General features: G+C 43.7%; 1 protein-coding gene across 3 annotated transcripts in view; it reads left to right on the top strand.

The window, feature by feature from the left end:
* LOC121269082 (src kinase-associated phosphoprotein 1-like) overlaps positions 1–18,439 on the top strand; it is a 369,549-nt gene that overhangs the window by 228,180 nt on the left and 122,930 nt on the right. For all 3 annotated transcript variants that reach the window (XM_041173528.1, XM_041173527.1, XM_041173530.1), the window contains 4 exons: positions 634–717; positions 1,489–1,607; positions 5,198–5,261; positions 15,404–15,589. In XM_041173528.1, the coding sequence (XP_041029462.1) occupies positions 634–717; positions 1,489–1,607; positions 5,198–5,261; positions 15,404–15,589 (453 nt within the window). The remainder of the gene's footprint in view (positions 1–633; positions 718–1,488; positions 1,608–5,197; positions 5,262–15,403; positions 15,590–18,439) is intronic.

Raw genomic sequence — 18,439 nt, 5'->3', positions numbered from 1 at the left:
AATTCTGGCCTCATGCACCTCCCCAATTTTAATTGCTCCACCATTGGAGGCTACAACTTCAGCTGCACCTTGCGATGTTTTACTACATTAAAGATGCTATAGAAATGCAAGTTGTTGTTATTGGAGGATATCAAAATCAATCCTGATCCTGTCCTCAGATTCATTGTGCTGGGGTGGGTGGGAAAGGGGTTGGTGGTGGATGGTGGGTGAATTGGAAATGGATCTGGGAGAGGGAGGCGGAGGGGGGCGGTGGGGGGAGGTGGAGGGGGTTGGGGGCGGTTGGGGGGTGGGGGTTGGAGGGGGTTGGGTGGTGGGGGTGGGGTGGAGGGGGGGGGTAAGAGGGGGGGTGGGGGTGGGGTGGACGGGGGGTTGTTGGGGGGGGTTGGAAGGGGGGGTGGGGGTTGGAGGCGTTGGGTGGAGGGGGTGTGGAGGGGGGGGGGCGGGTGGAGGTGGGGGGGGGGGGCGGTTGGGGGGCGGGTGGAGGGGGGGGTTGGTGGTGGGTGGGGGGTGGGTTGGGGAGGGGTGGGTGGGTTGGGGGAGGTGGGTAGAATGATGCCGGTTCATTTTAACATCTCTCAATTAAATCCTTTTGAAAATTAAATTTTGACTGTTCTTCCATTTACTTTTCTTTAGATCACAGTTTCTTTGGTTCCGAGTGGCAGAGGCGTTTCTGTGTGTTGAACACGAATATGTTCTATTACTATGGCAACGAGAAAGGTATCAGTGAAACCCTCGCAATGTCCTCACGGTCTTTTACATGGGACTCCTGCTGAAATGTAAATCTCTTAAACCCCTTTTTACATTCACCAGGGATATGCATCTTAATATTTGCAAGATGTACTTGCCTCTGGCAAAAATGGCATTCATTGCCTCTTCCTTAATCGCCCTGAGATTTTGTGCGACTGAATGGCTTGTTCGGCCATTTCAGAGAGCAGTAAGGAGTTAACCACTTTGAGGTAGAAAATGCTGTTGTCTGTTTGGATTTTTAGACCTCTGAGTTTTCACAATGGAACTCTGAAAATGGGGAGATGCTAGTGTAATGGTAATGTCACTGGACTAGTAATCCAGAGGCCCAGGCGAATGTTCTGGAGAAACTGGTTCAAATCCCACCATGGAAACTGGTAGAATTTAAATTCAATTAATAAATCTGGAGTTTAAAGCTAGTCTCAGTAATGGTGACCATGACAACTATTATGATTGTTATTAAAACTCATCTAATTCCCTTTAGGGAAGGGAATCTGCCATTCTTACCTGGTCTGGCCTGCATGTGACTCCAGACCCACAGCAATGTGGTTGAATCTTAACTGCCCTCTGAAATGGCCTAGCAGTTCACTTAGTTGTCGAGGGCAATTAAGGATGGGTAACAAGCTGGCCTTGTTACTGATGCCCACATCAAATGAAAGAATAAAGAACAAGAAATGTAACCCAGCTCCACTTTGTTGTGGTGTTTCCATTCTTTGTTCAGTCAGTTTCTCTGGTTTCTTGCAGATAAGCAGCAGAGAGGCGCCTTTTACCTCTACGACGCTTACCTGGCCCCAACCCTCCGCAAAGATTCCAAGAAGAATGCCTGCTTTGAGATCATTAGTTCAGATAAGAAGGTGTATCAGGTACCAACTCCCCCGTTTTGTGGAATATCTTTGCAACTGTGAGGATCTGGAAAGTGTTCAATTAAGCAGCTTCAAAATATTTGGATGAAAATGGCCTGCATTTATATAGCTCTTTTCACAATCTCTGAACATCCAATAGTGCTTTTTAAAGCCAATGAAGCATTTTGTAAGAATGTAATGCAGGAAACACAGCAGCCAATTTGCGCACAGCAAGCTCCCACAAATAGCAATTAGATAATGACCAGATTATCTAGGAAATCTCCCATGCTGTTACTTGAAATAGTACTAGGGGATCATTTACATCCATCTGAGAGAGCAGGCATGACCCCAGCTTAACATCTCATCCGAAAGATGGAACCTCTGACAGTGCAGCTCTCCCTCAGGGCTGCAATAGGAATGTCAGCTTGGAATATGTAATGAAGTCTGTGGAGAAGGTCTGTCTCAATGGTGAGAGTGTTTCCCACTAAGTCATGACAAATAATAGATAGCTGTTGCTCATTGGAAGTTACGAATCCAGTTAATGGCATAGGATGGCCACCATAATGCTCATCAACCCTTTCACCTTTAAGGGTGGAACTCGATAATGGTAACATTGCTATGAGATTAAGGTAATAGTGTAATATTTGTCCCCAGTGTACTAAAATAAAGTTGAGGCACACAGCCATTCTTCATGTCACCTCTGTGCTTCCCTTTCTTCCTTTTAAGATTCTCCTTAAAACTTACCTCTGACAAAGTTTCTGGTTATCTGTCCTAATATCTCCTTATGTGGGAATGGAGTTCAGTGTCAAATTTTGTCTGAGATCACTCCTGTGAAACACCTTGGGATGTTTTTACTGTATTAAATGTTCTAGATAAATGCAAGTTGTTCTTTGGTCGCTGGAACAATTAACAGAGGGAACCACATAAAGGGTGCTCTCTTTCTTTTCAGAGTTTGTAGTAGGAATGACACCAAAGCATCGCAGCAAGTGACTGACACCCGTGCTCTCCTCCCTTAGGCAGGGAAACACTCGGTACTGTCTCCACCCTTCCCCTGTTTCACCTCCTCCTTAAGACTCTGCTGTGGGTAACGGTGGGGATCTCACTCCATCGCATTCTTCACTGCAGTCTCCTGCTCCTCTGGGATTCGCTCCCCGTTAAAAGCAAAATCGATTTTAAATAAACAAGTTGAAATTTGTGTCTGCTGAGCTGTCTCTGTGGCTGACGTATATACATTCACCAGAGTGATCCTTGGTGCACTGAATTAGATTCTCAGTGCATTCCCTGCCACAATATCAGATTCCTCTGGCGCCACCTCAAGCATCTATAAATTGGGTATAATTAGGTTTATAGTGAGTGTGATTATTAGCCAGAATGAAGGAGAGGCACTAGTGATAGATTGCTGTTGAAGATGTATAATATTTCAGGAGGTGGGCTAACTTCCTAATTGAAATGTTTAACTCTTTTTTTTTAAAATGGGGTGTATCTGCAATTTCTGCACAGTGCTGTGTATTTGTCATCATTGCTAATGTGCGCGCAGCAATAGGATGAAAGTTTGAGGATGCACTTAGTGTACAACTAAGTGTGTCGTCCATCTGTCTCTCCTCTTCCCAAGATTTTACTCTCAAAGAAACCACAAATTAAAGGGTCAAATATGAGGCCAGGTTGCACAAATTTTACTTCTATTCCCTTGAGTTTGGAAGGTTGACAGGTGATTTAATCAAAGCCTTTAAAGTAATAAAAGGATTCATAGAGTAGGTACAGGGAAACTATCTCCTCTGATGGACAAATCAAAAACAATTGGGGGCATAATCGCCGTTCCTTCACTGTCACTGGGTCAAAATCCTGGAACTCCCTTCCTAACAGCACCGTGGGTGTACCTACACCACATGGATTGCAGCGGTTCAAGAAGGCAGCTTACTGCCACCTTCTCAAGGACAATTGGGGATGGGCAATAGATGCTGGCCTAGCCAACAACGCCCACATCCCCAGAATAAATTTTTTTAAAAAAACTTTAAAATTAGAGCTCAGCCATTCAGGGGTGAGGTCAGGAAACATTTCTCTGCTCAGGATCTTAAAGAGACTGAACCTGGAGAACTGTGAATGGGGCGGGTCTCCTTACCAAAGGAACAATCTCCTAAATTCAAGGGATTCCTTGAATCGGGATTCTTCTATGAGGAGAGATTGAGTAGATTGGGCTGATATCCTGTAGCGTTTAGAAGAATGAGAGGTGATCTTATTGAAATATGTATCATTCTTAAAGGGCCTAACAGGGCTTTAAGGAGAGGCGATGCCGTAGTGGTTTTATCGCTGGACTAGTAATCCAGTGACCCAGGGTAATGCTCTGGGTTCGAATCCCACCATGGCAGATGGTGAAATTGAATTCAATAAAAATCTGAAATTAAAAGTCTAATTGTCGATTGTCATTTAAAAACTCATCTGGTTCACTAATGTCCTTTAGGAAAGGAAATCTGTCAACCTACATGTAGCCTACATGTGACTCTTAAATGCCCTCTAAACAAGGGCAGTAAATGCTTCCCTAGCCAACAACGCCTACATCCAACTGAGAGGCTGCTTCCCCGACTGTAGAATCTAGAACTGGAGGTCAGAGTTTCATGATAAGGGGTTGGCCATTTCGGTCTGAGATTAGGAGCAAAGACTTCACTTAGAGGGCTGTAAATCTTTGGAATTCTCTACCCCAGAGAACTGTGGATGCTCAGGTGATGAATATATTTAAAACAAAGAACGTTTACACATTTGGGAACTGAGGGAATTGAGGGATAGAATGGGAAAATGGAGCTGATGTGAAAGCTCAGCCATGATCTTATTGAATGGCAGAACAGGCTCAATGGGCCTTACGGCCTGCTCCTAGTTCTTGTTATTTTCTCTGCCCAAAGGGTAGTTGATATCTGGAACTGACATCCCTGCAAAAGACGGTGGTGCTGAGGTTCAGATGGAATGTTCAAGATTGAGATTGGAGAGATTTATGTTGGGTAAGAGCATTAAGGATTACAGCACCAGGATGGGTAGATGGAGATAAGATACAATTCAGCCATGATCTAATTGAGTGTTGGAACAGGTAAGATGATTGGGTGGGGGGCATTTGAGGTGGGGATGGGAGTGGAGGACATCGGAAGATAGACTGGTGGCTTGTTTGTCTTCTTCGATCCACCTAAAAGATCCCGTGGACCTATTTTGAAGAAGAGTAAGGCAGTTCTCCCTAGTACCCTGGTCAATATTTATCCCTGAACAGACATTAAAAAGAAACAGATTGTCTGGTCATTATCTCATTGCTCTTTGCGGGATCTTGCTGTGTACAAATTGGCTGTTGTGTTTCCTACATTACAGTAGTCGCCACATTTCAAAAAAAATTTGCATTGGCTGTAAAGTGCTTTGGGACATCCTGAAGCTGTGAAAGGTGCTGCAGAAATGCAAGTCACCTTCTTATTTCTCTCTACTGCATTGTGACATGTTATATGTTCATTGATGTTTCTATACATATTTTAGTTTCTTGCAATTTCAGTTGTGGAGGTTTACTTGGTAAAATTGAAGTAAAATACAGGAGAGGAGATGCAGATTGTTCCCATCTGACAAATAATTCTTTCTCTTTCCAGTTTACTGCATCAAGCCATCGGGAAGCCAAGGAGTGGGTGGATCATATCTCCTTTGTGCTCAAAGGTAAAAATGCATTTATCTGTTGTGGAATTCTGTAGGGAGGCAGAGATTGTCAGCTCCAAACTGTACTCCCCAGGGTAAATGGTGAGTGTGCACTCTCATATCCTGCTGGTAAATATCTCCATGCCAACTCCAGTACACATTTGGGTGTGTGTTTGGTGTGTTTGTGGTTGTTGGAGCTGTGTGCTCACCATAGTAGACAAGCTGATGCATAAAAGGATTGAGCAAGCTATTATGTAACGAGGAAAAACATGGCATTTATTCAACACCTAGAATGAGGGTGACTACAACGACAAGTCTCCTGCGTTATGCTTCCGTGAACAGCGTCCTGTTTTTAGCAAGTCAGGCTGTCTACACAAGTAAGAGTGATCAGCTTTTTAGATCAGGAACATTGCCTGTCTCAGCTCATCTGCTGCTAAAACCCTCACCCATGCTTTTGTTACCCCCAAACACAACTGTTCCAATGCTCTCCTGGCTGATTTTCCCATCCCACACCTTCAGCAAACCTCAGTTTGTCCAAAACTCTGCTGCCAATATCCTAATTTGCACAGAATCATTGTCCCCTACGCTCACTGACCTACATTAGCATCAGTCTGGCTATGCCTCCATTTCAAAATTTCATCCTTGTTTTCAAATTCTTCTGTGGCACTGCTGCTCCCTACCTCTGTAACCTCTCCAGCCCTAACACCCTCCAAGATCTCTCCAGTCCTGGCCTCTTGAGCATTCACAGTTCTGATTGCTCTCCCATTGGTGGCCATGGCATCAGCAGCTTGGGGTTCCCTCCTGACAGCTCTCCCTCTGCCCAGCTCTCTCTCCTCCTTTGGGACGCTTCTTAAAACCCATCCCTTTGATGAAGCTTCTGGTCACCTGCGCTAAAGTTTGTTTCTGTGGTTTTGTGTCAAATTTAATTCAACGATAGAGAAACAAACATTTATTTATTTTTATTCATTCATGGGATGTGGGTGTCGCTGGTTGGGTCAGCATTTATTGCCCATCCTTAATTGCCCTTGATAATCATGTGTTGGTGAGCTGCCTTCATGAACTGCGGCAGTCCGAGTGGTGTAAATACACCCACAGTGCTGTTAGGGAGGGAGTTCCAAGATTTTGACCCAGTGACACTGAAGGAATGGAAACATGTTTCCGAGTCAGGAAGATGAGCAGCTTGGAGGGGAACTCCAGGTGGTGGTGTTCCCATCTATCTGCTGCCCTTGTTCTTCTGGAGAGTAGTGGCCATGGGTTTGGAAGGTGCTATCTAAGGAGCCTTGGTGAGTTCCTGCTGTGCATCTTGTAGATGGTACACACTGCTGCTACTGTGCGTTGGTGGTGGAGCGAGTGAATGTTTGTGGATGGGGTGCCAATCAAGTGGGCTGCTTTGTCCTGGATGGTGTCAAGCTTCTTGAGTGTTGTGGGAGCTGCACTCATCCAGGCAAGTGGGGAGTGTTCCATCACAATTCTGACTTGTGCCTTTTAGATGGTGGACAGGTTTTGGGGAGTCAGGAAATGAGTTACTCACTGCAGGATTCCTAGTCTCCAACCTGCTCTTGTAGCCACAGTATTTATATGGCTAGTCCAGTTCAATTTCTAGTCAATGGTAACCCCAAGATGTTGATAATGGGGGATTCAGTGATAGTAATGCCATTGAATGTCAGGGGGCGATGGTTAGGTTCTTTCTTGTTGGAGATGGGCATTACCTCGCACTTGTGTGGTGTGAATATTATTTGCCACTTGTCAGCCAAAACTTGGATATTGTCCAGGTCTTGCTGCATTTGGACATGGACTGCTTCAGTATCTGAGGAGCCACGAATGGTGTTGAACATTGTGCAATCATCAGCGAACATCCCCACTTCTGACCTTATGATGGAAGGAAGGTCATTGATGAAGCAGTTGAAGATGGTTGGGCCTAGGACACTATCCTGAGGAACTCCTGCAGTGATGTCCTGGAGCTGAGAAGACTGACCTCCAACAACCACAACCATCTTCCTTTGTGTTAGGTATGACTCCAAACCATTTGGCCCAACTAGTCTGCCCTGGTGTTTATACTTTATGAGACTCCTCCTTTTCCATCTGTCTCACCTTAGTCTTGGAGCAAATCTTTCTATTCCCTTTTCTCTCTAACCTGTCTCGCCTTGAAAATAAAACCTTTAAGCTATTCTCCTCAATCACTTGCTGTGGTAACAAGTTCCATATTCTAACTGCCTTCTGGGTAAAGAAATTCCTCCTGACTTCACTATTGGATATGCTGTCTTGTATTTATGAGCCCTAGTTTTTTGGATACTCCCACAAGTAGAAACATTGGGTGGAATTTAATGGAGTGTGCTGGAGAGGGCATTAAGTTTGCCAGCTGACATATTTTGGGAGGCGTTGACAGAAGTGATGTTACAGTAAGCTCCTGGTGGTGACATCAGGAAAAACTGACGGTGTGGCGTGAGCGGGTGAAACTAGTTCCTCTGTTGGTGGAAATCAAGGAGGAAACAATAATAAAGTTTGAGTTATACCCACCAAACGGGCACTCCACTATAATCCACTAGTTTCAGATGGTCAGCTCTTACACCAGGCCAGCCAACTGGTAGGACCTCTTGGCAGTAATGTTCCCATATGTGGCTGCACTGTAGCAGAAGGTGTTGCACAGGCCTTGTTCCATGTTTAATACATAGTGTGAGCAGTCATGCAAAAGTATTAAAAGAAACATCGCTTTGAAGAAATGGGGCCGCACAACAACAACTTTTTAAGGAGAGCATTGAATGTATGGGGAGTGTATTTTGGAGGAGGGGATGCAAACAGGCTGGTGTTGAGCCTCCCTTTGGCCCCATCAAAAATAATTTTGAAAAATAGTACCTGATTACCTTTTCCTGGGCAACCACCATCAACCTCTTTAAAAATGGCTGTGATTGTTGCCACTGCAAACAAAGCACTGAGGGCTCAGGCCCCACACATGCAGTGTCAGATCCTGGCATTAAAGATGCCACAGGCCAAAGGATTGCCCGCTTCCCTGCACCCTTCACTCTGCTTCCTTGCTTCCTTTGCCATTCTACCCCCCCTGCCTTCTCCCCACTTACACCCCACCAATCCCCTCGCTCCCTGCGCTGCTGACGTTGCGGAACATGATGACATCATAGCAGACATGCACAGGATAGATACAGGCAAACAAAGAAGCAGGCATGTCCCAATCTCCATGACTGATTTCTTTAGCCACCAGGAGATTTGGTGCCACTGCCCGTAGACTCCTGGCTGTTCCGGGCGGTTTGGCAACCCTAGTGTACATGAATTGTGGGGGGAGGTGCGGTGGCTGGGAGAAGTGGTTGGGAATCCCCGTGTCTGATTCCCAGCATGGGAAAACTGTCCCTAATTTAGTTTTGGGTGGAAAAGGTCTGATGAGAGTATCCTTACCATTGGTGCAATATCAATTAAGCACATTAATGTGTCACTTAAAGCCAATTATCCCTGAGCCCATCAGGATTTAATGGTTCAGTTTCTCCTTTTCTAAGGATTAGGTGATATTTCCTATCAAAGTGCATCTTCCTCAGTGTTATCCACTCCTCCCCCACCCATTCCCATCTGAGTTTGCTACTATCTGCATAGTTTGATTTTGAGTTACAATATTGTAAGTGACTAATGACAGTGGTCCTCAGACTGATCCTTGTGGACCACTTGCTACCTTCTAGCAATCTGAGTAACTATCCTTTCATCCTAATCATCTTTGCCAATTTGCTATCCATTCAACTTCCATGTTTATCCTCTAACTCCCATGCACTAACCTTTGTCCTGAGCTTAAAATGTGATTATTTATCAAAGGAACACCAGAGCTGCTGTTTGCACTTCACGAAACTGCATCAACCTATAAACACTGGACAAAACAACAGCTTGTATTTACTTAACTCTTTCAACATAGAGAAACATCCCACTGCACCTCGGTGGTGGGAGGGAATACAGATGTCCAGTCAAAGAAGGAAAGATTAAGTGGTGTTGGTCAGATTTGTCTTCTGAGGAGAGTCTGACGGATGAGGAGGAGGTAGAGACAGAGAGGTTTAGGGAGGGAGTTCCAGAACTTGGCAGTTAAGACATGGCCACCAGTGGTGGGGTGAGGGGCTGGGGGGCAGTGTTGGTGGCATGGTGTGGTGGGGCTATATCAGGTCAGAGAAAAACACCAGCAGTGACACCCCACACAAACTTGCCCAACCTGACATGGACTTTCCCCAATCATTAAGTAGCAGCTGTGGCTTTGTGGGTAGCCTCTGTGTCAGAAGACCTATTTGAAGACTTGAGCCCAAAATTCCAGACTGATACTGCCTGTGCCAAAATTGAAGGAGTGTTAAATTATTGGAGGTGTTGTCTTTCAGATGAGATGTTAAACTGAGGCCCTGTGTGCCCTCTGGTGGACATAACTCAACAGCGCTATTTCAAAGAAGAGCAGAGAGTTCTGGGCAATATTTATCCTTCAGTCAATAATAAAAAAAACTGATTACCTGGTCACTATCACATTGCTATTTGTGGGAGCTTGCTGTGTGCAAATTGGCTGCCATTTTCAACAGTGTCTTTCTCGGCAGTAAAGCACATTTGTGACACCCTGAGGTCCTGAAAGGCACTATAGAAATGCAAGTCTTTGTTTATTGCTGGGAATGTTGTCCCAGATGTACAGTAACTCTAGTGTGGATATTAGCTTTCATCTGCTGGAGCAGGAATGTGCCTTAGAGTATGTGACTTCAATGCTACAGTTTTTGACAAGTCTATCTTTACTCCCAACAGTGTCTAATTAATAGGACAAGTGTCCTTCCAACACTTACTAAACACTCTTAGAAAATAAATGCTAATTAATCTCATGGTGCACAGCACATGGGGAATTAATACCAAGGAGTAAGTCATCAGGTGAACCAAGGCAAGAAACAATTGGATCAGACAGTGTAGTCCTCTTTTTAAAATCATGCGTTACATAGAATAATGTGAGGTGAGAGTGACTGCCCGTGACATCAAGGCAGCATTTGACCGAGTGTGGCATCAAGGAGCCCTAGCAAAACTGGAGTCAATGGGAATCAGAGGGAAAACTCTCCGCTGGTTGGAGTCATACCTAGCATAAAGGAAGATGGTTGTGGTTGTTGGAGGTCAGTCATCTCAGCTCCAGGACATCACTGCAGGAGTTCCTCAGGATAGTGTCCTAGGCCCAACAATCTTCAGCTGCTTCATCAATGACCTTCCTTACTTTGCAAGGTCAGAAGTGGGGGTGTTCAGCACCATTCACAGCGACTCAGATACTGGAGCAGTCCATGTCCAAATGCAGCAAGACCTGGACAATATCCAGGCTTGGGCTGACAAGTAACATTCATGCCACATAGTACCAGGCAATTACCGGCTCCAACAAGAGAGAATCTAACCATCTGCCCTTGACATCCAACAGCATTACCATCACTGAATGCCCCACTATCAATATCCTGGGGGTTACCATTGACCAGGAACTGAACTGGACTAACCATTTAAATACCGTGGCTACAAGAGCAGGTCAGAGGCTAGAAGCACCACTTGGAAGTTCCCCTCCAAGCCACTCGCAATCCTGACTTGGAAACTTATTGCCGTTTCTTCACTGTCACTGGATCAAAACCCTATGGTGAGTAACTCACCTCCTGCCTCCTGAAGCCCGTCTACCATCTATAAGGCACAAGTCAGGAGTGTGATGGAATTCTCTCCACTTGCCTGGATGAGTGCAGCTCCCACAACACTCAAGAAGCTTGACACCATCCAGGACAAAGCAGCCCGCTTTATTGGCACCCCTTCCACAAACATTCACTCCCTCCACCACCAATGCACATTAGCAGCAGTGTGTACCATCTACAAGATGCACCGCAGGAACTCACCCTCTAGGTAGCACCTTCCAAACCCACAACCACTACCATCTAGAAGGACAAGGGCAGCAGACACACGGGAACACCACCACCACCTGCAAGTTCCCCTCCAAGCCACTGACCACCCTGACTTGGAAATATATCGCCGTTCCTTCACTGTCGCTGAGTCAAAATCCTGGAACTCCCTCCCTAACAGCACTGTGGGTGTACCTACACCATATGGACTGCAGCGGTTCAAGAAGGCAGCTCACCACCACTTTCTCAAGGGCAATTAGGAATGGGCAATAAATGCTGGCCCAGCCAGCGACGCCCACATCCGATGAATGAATTTTTACAAATTGCAGCACAGAAACAGGCCATTCGGCCCAACTTGTCCATGCCCTGTTTATACTCCACATGAACCTCCTCCCATCTTTCATCTCATCCTATCAGAATATCCTGCTATTCCCTTCTCCCTGATTTACTTATGTCACTTCTCCTTATCTGCATCTGTACTATTCACTTCAACCACTCCCTGTGGTATCAAGTTTCACATTCTAACCACTGTCTGTCATAATTTTTAGTTTTTTCGTTCCAAGTTCCCCTGTCTATATCTATATTGGGCATTTTCTATGTAAACTGGTCACACTGTGATTTCACCCTCCTACCAAGAGTGATGCTTAAATGTCTGTACTCATGCGAACACATAATTACAGTGTGTCATGTTTACTCAGGTAGCCTCCATTATGAACATGAATAGATGAACTTAGAATGGGAAAAAGCTGCTATGAAGTACCTCAGTTATCAAACCTTTTGCCCCTAAGGGGAGGAGCTGTTCGGGTGCCAATCCAGCGAGACACCAAAAAGCAACTGCCCATAATCTCTGTACCTCACCTCAACAAAGGGAATCCATCCCAGAGTCACATCATAGAGAACCAGCTTGTTTTTATAAACAACAACACTTCCATCTGTCTACTGTACTTAAATATGTTTTAAATCACTTGTACCTAAATTCTCTGGTTCTTTTAAAAATTGTAATTTGACTTTTATTTTAAATCACATTTACTTTTCAATTAAATTTTAAATGAGCACAGTCCATCTTTGCTTCAAAACCCCAGTGAGCTGAATATTAGTCAGTGCTGAAAAATTCACTTTCTAATTAAACATTTCGTTCCACTGATTAAAGTAATAAAAGTTTGAAGTTTGTTGCTAATTAAAAACAATTTTTAGTGGAAGTACCTCGCCCCATCACGCCTGTAGTTCATTTTCTTTTCCCAATGTTTTCCTTTGAAGACACTTAATCTTAGAGATGATCATTCTACAGCCATTAGGCCCGAGTAACACATTCAGAATCCTTGGTTTTATAAATAGAGACATAGTACAAAAGCAAGGAAGTTACAGTAAGCAATTATAAATCACTGCTTAAGCCCCAGCTGGAGAATTATGCCCAGTTCAGGGCAGCACACATTGGGAGGGAGGCCTTGGAGAGGGTGCAGAAGAGATTTACTAAAATGACACCAGGGCTGTGGAATTTAAGTCATCAGGAGAGACGAGAGAAGCTGTAATTGTTCTCCTTAGAGCAGAGAGGTTAAGGGGAAATTTAATAGAGCTACTCAAAATTATAAATGGTTTTCACAGAGTAAATAAGGAGAAACTTTCCACTGGTATGAGAGTCAGTAACCAGAGGGCACAAATTTGAGATGGTTGCAAAAAATCCAGGGGAGATGGGAGATGAGAATTTTTTTTTTACGCGGTGAGTTATTTTGATCTGGAATGTGATGCCTGAAAGGTCGTGGAAGCAAATTCAGTGTTAACTTTCAAAAGAGAATTGAATAAATACTTGAGGGGAAAAGTTTGCAGTTCAATGGGGAAAGAGCAAGGGGGGAATGGAACTGATTGGATAGCTGTTTCAAGGAACTGGCACAGATGGGCCAAATGGTCGCCTTCTGTGCTGTAAGATTCTTTAATTATTGAATGAGCTGGATACTTGTTGCCAGCAGACTTCTGTACAAGAGCTGGAACAGTGGGTGGCGATTGGTGGGTTTAGAGCTGGAGTTGAGGGTCAGTGTCAGAGAAACATCTTTCTCTCTTTGTTTCAAATAATCTGTAAAATAATAACAGCAACTTGCATTTATATAGCATTTTTAATATTGTAAAACATCTCAGGGTGCTTCACAGGACTTTTATTATCAAGTAAAATTTGCCACTGAGCCACATAAGGAGATACTGTTTAGGACAGCTGATTAAAAGCTTGGTCAAAGAGGTGGGTTTTAAAATGAGCCTTAAAGAAAGAAGGGCGGGGGGCAGGGGGGTGGCGGGGGGTGGGGGGGAGGAGGAGGAGGAGGAGGAGGAGAGATTCAGGGAGTGAATTCCAGATCTTAGGCTCCAGGCAGCTGAAGATATGGCCACCAATGGTAAAGTGATTTGAATCAGGGATGCACAAGAGGCCAGACTTGGAGGAGTGCAGATTATCTCAGAGAATTGTAGAAAGGGGAGGGCAATAACATACGCTGTAATACAGGTAATACTTAGCAGTGAATCAGGAACCAAATACAGCCTTTAATTAAAATGATTCCAGCTTAGAATCACTCCCTGCTCCTGGTCCATCCCCATCTACATATGCCTTAGAAACAGTCTTGATCGTATTTCTCTAATCTGATCAGGACCCCGGCTAATTACTGACATTTCTGATTTAACGACCAATGTGATTTTCATTGCTGCAATTTAAAGCTATACTCGGACATGAACTTGTCTCTGTGATAATTGCCATCTGCAATAACCACCTATGAGTGAATGAAGAGGAAAACTGCAAACACTTGCTCCCTTTGTCCAGAAATACTTTGATCAGACAGCGTTTTATGATATTGATTTTGTTGAATTAAATAAAACGGAATCCATGTAAAGTCAAGGAATAAACTCAGAGCTGACTCAAAAGTAGCAAGCGTAGATTGATACAAATTAAATTTATGGGGTGTTTCGTGTCAATGTTGTTGAGAAACATATTGATTTTTTGCTTCTGTTTTATTGCTGTAAAATCATTTGGAGTGTTATTAGCCTGAGCTTGACTGTAAATATTTCTCAGACTTACCACAGGCACTGCTCGCTGCTTTTTGTAGATACAAATTGGGAAAGTGTGACTGAGCAAAGATCCGATCTATAGGCTTGTGATAAGCTGCTTGGGAAGTGTTTCTGTCCAGACAGCAAAAGGATGCATAAAACAGATGCTCTGGTTCCCCTGTTTCCTTAATTATCGGCAGCATCCCGCTGTATCCCTGATGGAGAGGATTTGGCACACAAAATCTCATCCGTGCCTTTGGTACATCTGTTTCCCACCTTCCAACCTCTATAAAGTTGTGCTCATCCAAAACCCTGCTGCTTGTAACCTAACTCGCACCAATTCCCATTTCACTCCTAGCTGTGTTCACTGACCTACATTAGCTCCCAGTTCAACTCAATTTTAAAACTCTAGTTCTTGTTTTCAAATCCCTCCATTACTCAGCCCTCCCTAAGTATGTAACTTTCTTCAGCTCCAAGATTTCTTTGCTTCTCCAATTCTGGCCTTTAATGCGTCCTTGATTTTAATCCCTCCACCATTGGTTGCTGTGCTTTTAGCTGCCTGGGTCTGAAATCCTTTGCTTAAACCTCTCTGCCACTCTATCTCAACCTTCCTTTAAGAGGTTCCTTAAATTTGGAGAGAATTCCAGATTTCTACCTTCCTTTCTGTGGAATAGTGCTTCCTGATTTTACTCCTGAACGGACTAACTCAAATTTTAAGATCATGCCTCTTCATATTTGGCTCCCCATATTTTCCAGGGGTGGGGAGCTTCAGTGACTTGGATAGATTAGAAAAGTTGGGACTGTTTCCCTTGGAAAAGAGAAAGTTGAGAGGAGATTTGTTAGACGTATTCAAAATTATAAGGGGCCTGAACAAAGCGGATAGGGAAAAGGTGTTCCTCCTGGTGAAAGGATCGAGAACGAGAGGGTGCAGATTTAAGATAATGGCAAAAGAAGCAATGATGACATGAAAAACCTTTTCACACAATGACAAGGTTAGGATCTGGAATGTGCTACCTGACAGTGTGTTGGCATTCAAGAGAGAATTGGATTATTTTCTGAAAAGGAAAAATGTGCAGGGTTATGGGGAGAAGCTGGAGAATGGCACTGTGTGGATTATTCATTTGGAGAACTGGCACAGACACAACGCGATGAATGACCTCCTTATGTGCTATAACAATTCTATGATTACCCATAAAATCTCTGAACATTTGAAACAACTGTGCAGCATAGTGACATACTCTTCTCATTAATTTGCAATGTGACTGTTTTTCCTCACAGACATGAATTCCAACTTCATACCAGTGGAGGAAGAGGAGGAGGAGGAAGAAGAGGCGAGGAATGTGGGAGCACTGTGGGAGGAGACATACGATGATGTAGATGCAGGACCTGGAGATCCAAGAATACCTCATCCAACAGCCAATATTGGCCAGGAGCCAGATGATGAGATTTATGAAGAGCTACCAGGTACGCTGAGTCTTTCAGTGGAAGTACACATGCCTTCAAATATCAGGAAATCAGCCCTCACTGATTTTCCAGAGGAGGGAGGTCATAGCTTGATAGTGGAAAACATTTTGCATCTAGTGCCACATCAAAAGCTTTTGCATCCAACTGGAACTGTTACTGGCCCATTTCATGTAAGACTCTTTACAGCCAGTAGAGAATTGACACTTTCATCCCAACAATCCAGCTTAAATTTGAACGGAAATGCCAGAAAAAAGGGTGGTGCCCAGTCCAAACTCTGTCTCAGGTGTTAGTGGTGAGTCAGACTTGTTCAGCACATTGCCACGTAAACATCTCAAGTTTTTATACAGATAGATTTTTGATCACCAATTTAAGCAGATTATTGTCTAGCTTAAGAAAGGCTGGTAGTAACGTGGCGTGAATGTATTAAATATCTACCAATTAGAAGTGAAAGTAGAAATTGCCAGGCATTCTGAGGCCAAGCAGCATTTGTAAAGTGAGAAACAAAGTTAACATTTCAGGTCAATGATCTTTCATCAAAAGCTAGCCCCACCCCCCGCCAGCCCTCCCAAATATTTTATTTGAGATGGGACAGATCTGATTTTCAAATTCCATATTTTTCTGCAATATGTATAAAATGGTGTGAAACTGGCCTTTGCCAAGAGCATAAATCACGCTCATAGCAAATCAATGGCCCCCAACCCCTCTCCATGATCTCCTACTTTTCCCCTGTTTTCCCCAACCTCTGATCTCACAGTCCCCTGATTCCACTCCCCCCCACCACCCCCCATCTCCTGCTCCCCTCCAATTTCCTTCCTCTTTGATCTTCTCTGTCCCTATCTCCCCTACCCCCAATCTCACTGTTCCCTGATCTCCCCTCCCCTCAAATTCCCTCTCCTCCCGATTTATCACCCCTCCCCTTTGATCTCCTCCTCCTCCTCCTGATTTCCCCATCCTCTCCCCTCTTCGATTTTCTTTTCCATGGATTGGTAATGATTGGCTTTGTAGAATGATACAGGATAGAATTAGACCTTTCAGCCCATCGTACCTGTGCTGGCTCTTTGAAAGAACTATCTAATTAATCCCACTCCACTACTCTTTCCCCATCACCTTGCAAACTTTTCCCCTTCAAGGATTTTTCTAATTCCATTCTGAAAGTTATTATTGAATCTGCCTCCACCGCCCTTTCAGGCAGCACATTCCAGATCACAACAACTTGCTGTGTAAAAAATTGTTTCCTTATGTCGCCTCTGGTTCTTTTCCCAATCATCTTAAATCTGTGTCCCTCTGGCTACTGACCCTCCTGCCACTGGAAACAAGGTAAATAAAGAGAAACTGTCAAAACCATTCATGATTTTGAACACCTCTATCAAATTTTCAATGTAACCACCCGCCCTGCCCCATTCTGCCCAAAGTTCTTCATTTTAAAATCAGAAGCTCATTGCAGCCATTCTTCACACTTGGTGCAATGCCTTATCCAGACCTTACTGTGGTTTCGAAGGTTTTTGAAGAATTTTTGTCAACTGGCAAAGCAAACCTTTGGAATTCAAGCACCGATTCCATCCACAACCAGTAACTGACTCTGTTTTTAATCAGCAATGAGCAGCCAGCACAAGGCAGCCAATCTGGCAAAGGCAACAGAGTTCCAAACAGAGACTTGAATTCCACTATTCTGACACATTGCAGACAGGGGGAATGTGCTTAATTAGTCTCTGTCCTAATCCAAACTGTTTTCAGAGGTCAGACAGAATTTTTCAACAATAACTACTTGCATTTATGTAGCACTTTTAACATTAAAATGCCCCAAGATGCTTCAAAGGGGAATTACTAATCAAAATTTGACACCAAAGTACAGAAGGAGAAATTAAGATAGGTGACCAAAATCTTGGTCAATAGGTAGGTTTTGAGTACTACCTTAAAGGAGAGAGAGAGAGAGAGGATATAGATGTAAGTGTTACCCAAAAGGTCATAGACTTGACTGAAAAATTGGCCAGAGGAAAATGAGGCTTGTCTACCCTTGATTATCGATGATTTGGGGTGAGCTAATTGAGGTTTTTAAGATGGTTAAAGGATTTGACAGGTCAGATAGAGAGAAACTACTTCCTCTGGTGGGAGGAGCCCAAACAAGGGCAGAACTTTCAAATTAGCGTTAGCTGCTAGTCAGCACACTGAGGGGTGGAAGGGAAGTGATACAGGCAACAAAAAAAGGTGGAGAGCAGACATGGAAACTTTTCCATTCCATGGACCACAGTTCCTCAAACCTCCGCAGTGAAAGAGTTAATGAATTAAAGAAGATACTGTTGTTCATTTTGTGAAAGAGTATTGCTGAGAATATATAAGGGCATTTTGCATCCCAAATGAGGTCAATTAGCATTGATTTGCATATGCAGATGAGCTTCAGTTCACACTCGCGTTGTGCATTGCTTGTATTTTATGGGCTCCCACTTTGATCGTTTTAGATTTATCTAATTTTTTTGTAATGTTTGTTATGATTAATATTTTATGGCATTCTCTGCTTTATTACAACATCCCAGCAGTGTAATAATAGTGGGACAGGTTTGATGCAGAGAATGTGTATTGGGGAAAGGCACACAACAGACAAGTCACCACAACACTCGAACACAATATCTATTTTCCAAGCCTTCTGCAAACTTTCATAAGCAATGTTTGATTGCAAATATTTTTAGGATAGAATAGAATTTAGAATATTTTTAGAGCTTGTAATATCGTACTTAAATGCTGTAATGTTACAAGTCAGCAATTTCTGAGAAACTGCTCTTTCCAAAACTTTGTATTTCTGTATCCTAACTCCCACCGAGCCCCCATTCACTTATTGCCTCCTCTGCTTGCTAA

Source organism: Carcharodon carcharias, chromosome 23, assembly GCF_017639515.1.
Source record: "Carcharodon carcharias isolate sCarCar2 chromosome 23, sCarCar2.pri, whole genome shotgun sequence".
NCBI classification, from domain to species: Eukaryota; Metazoa; Chordata; class Chondrichthyes; order Lamniformes; family Lamnidae; genus Carcharodon; species Carcharodon carcharias.
This window is presented reverse-complemented; position numbering and strand designations above follow the sequence as displayed.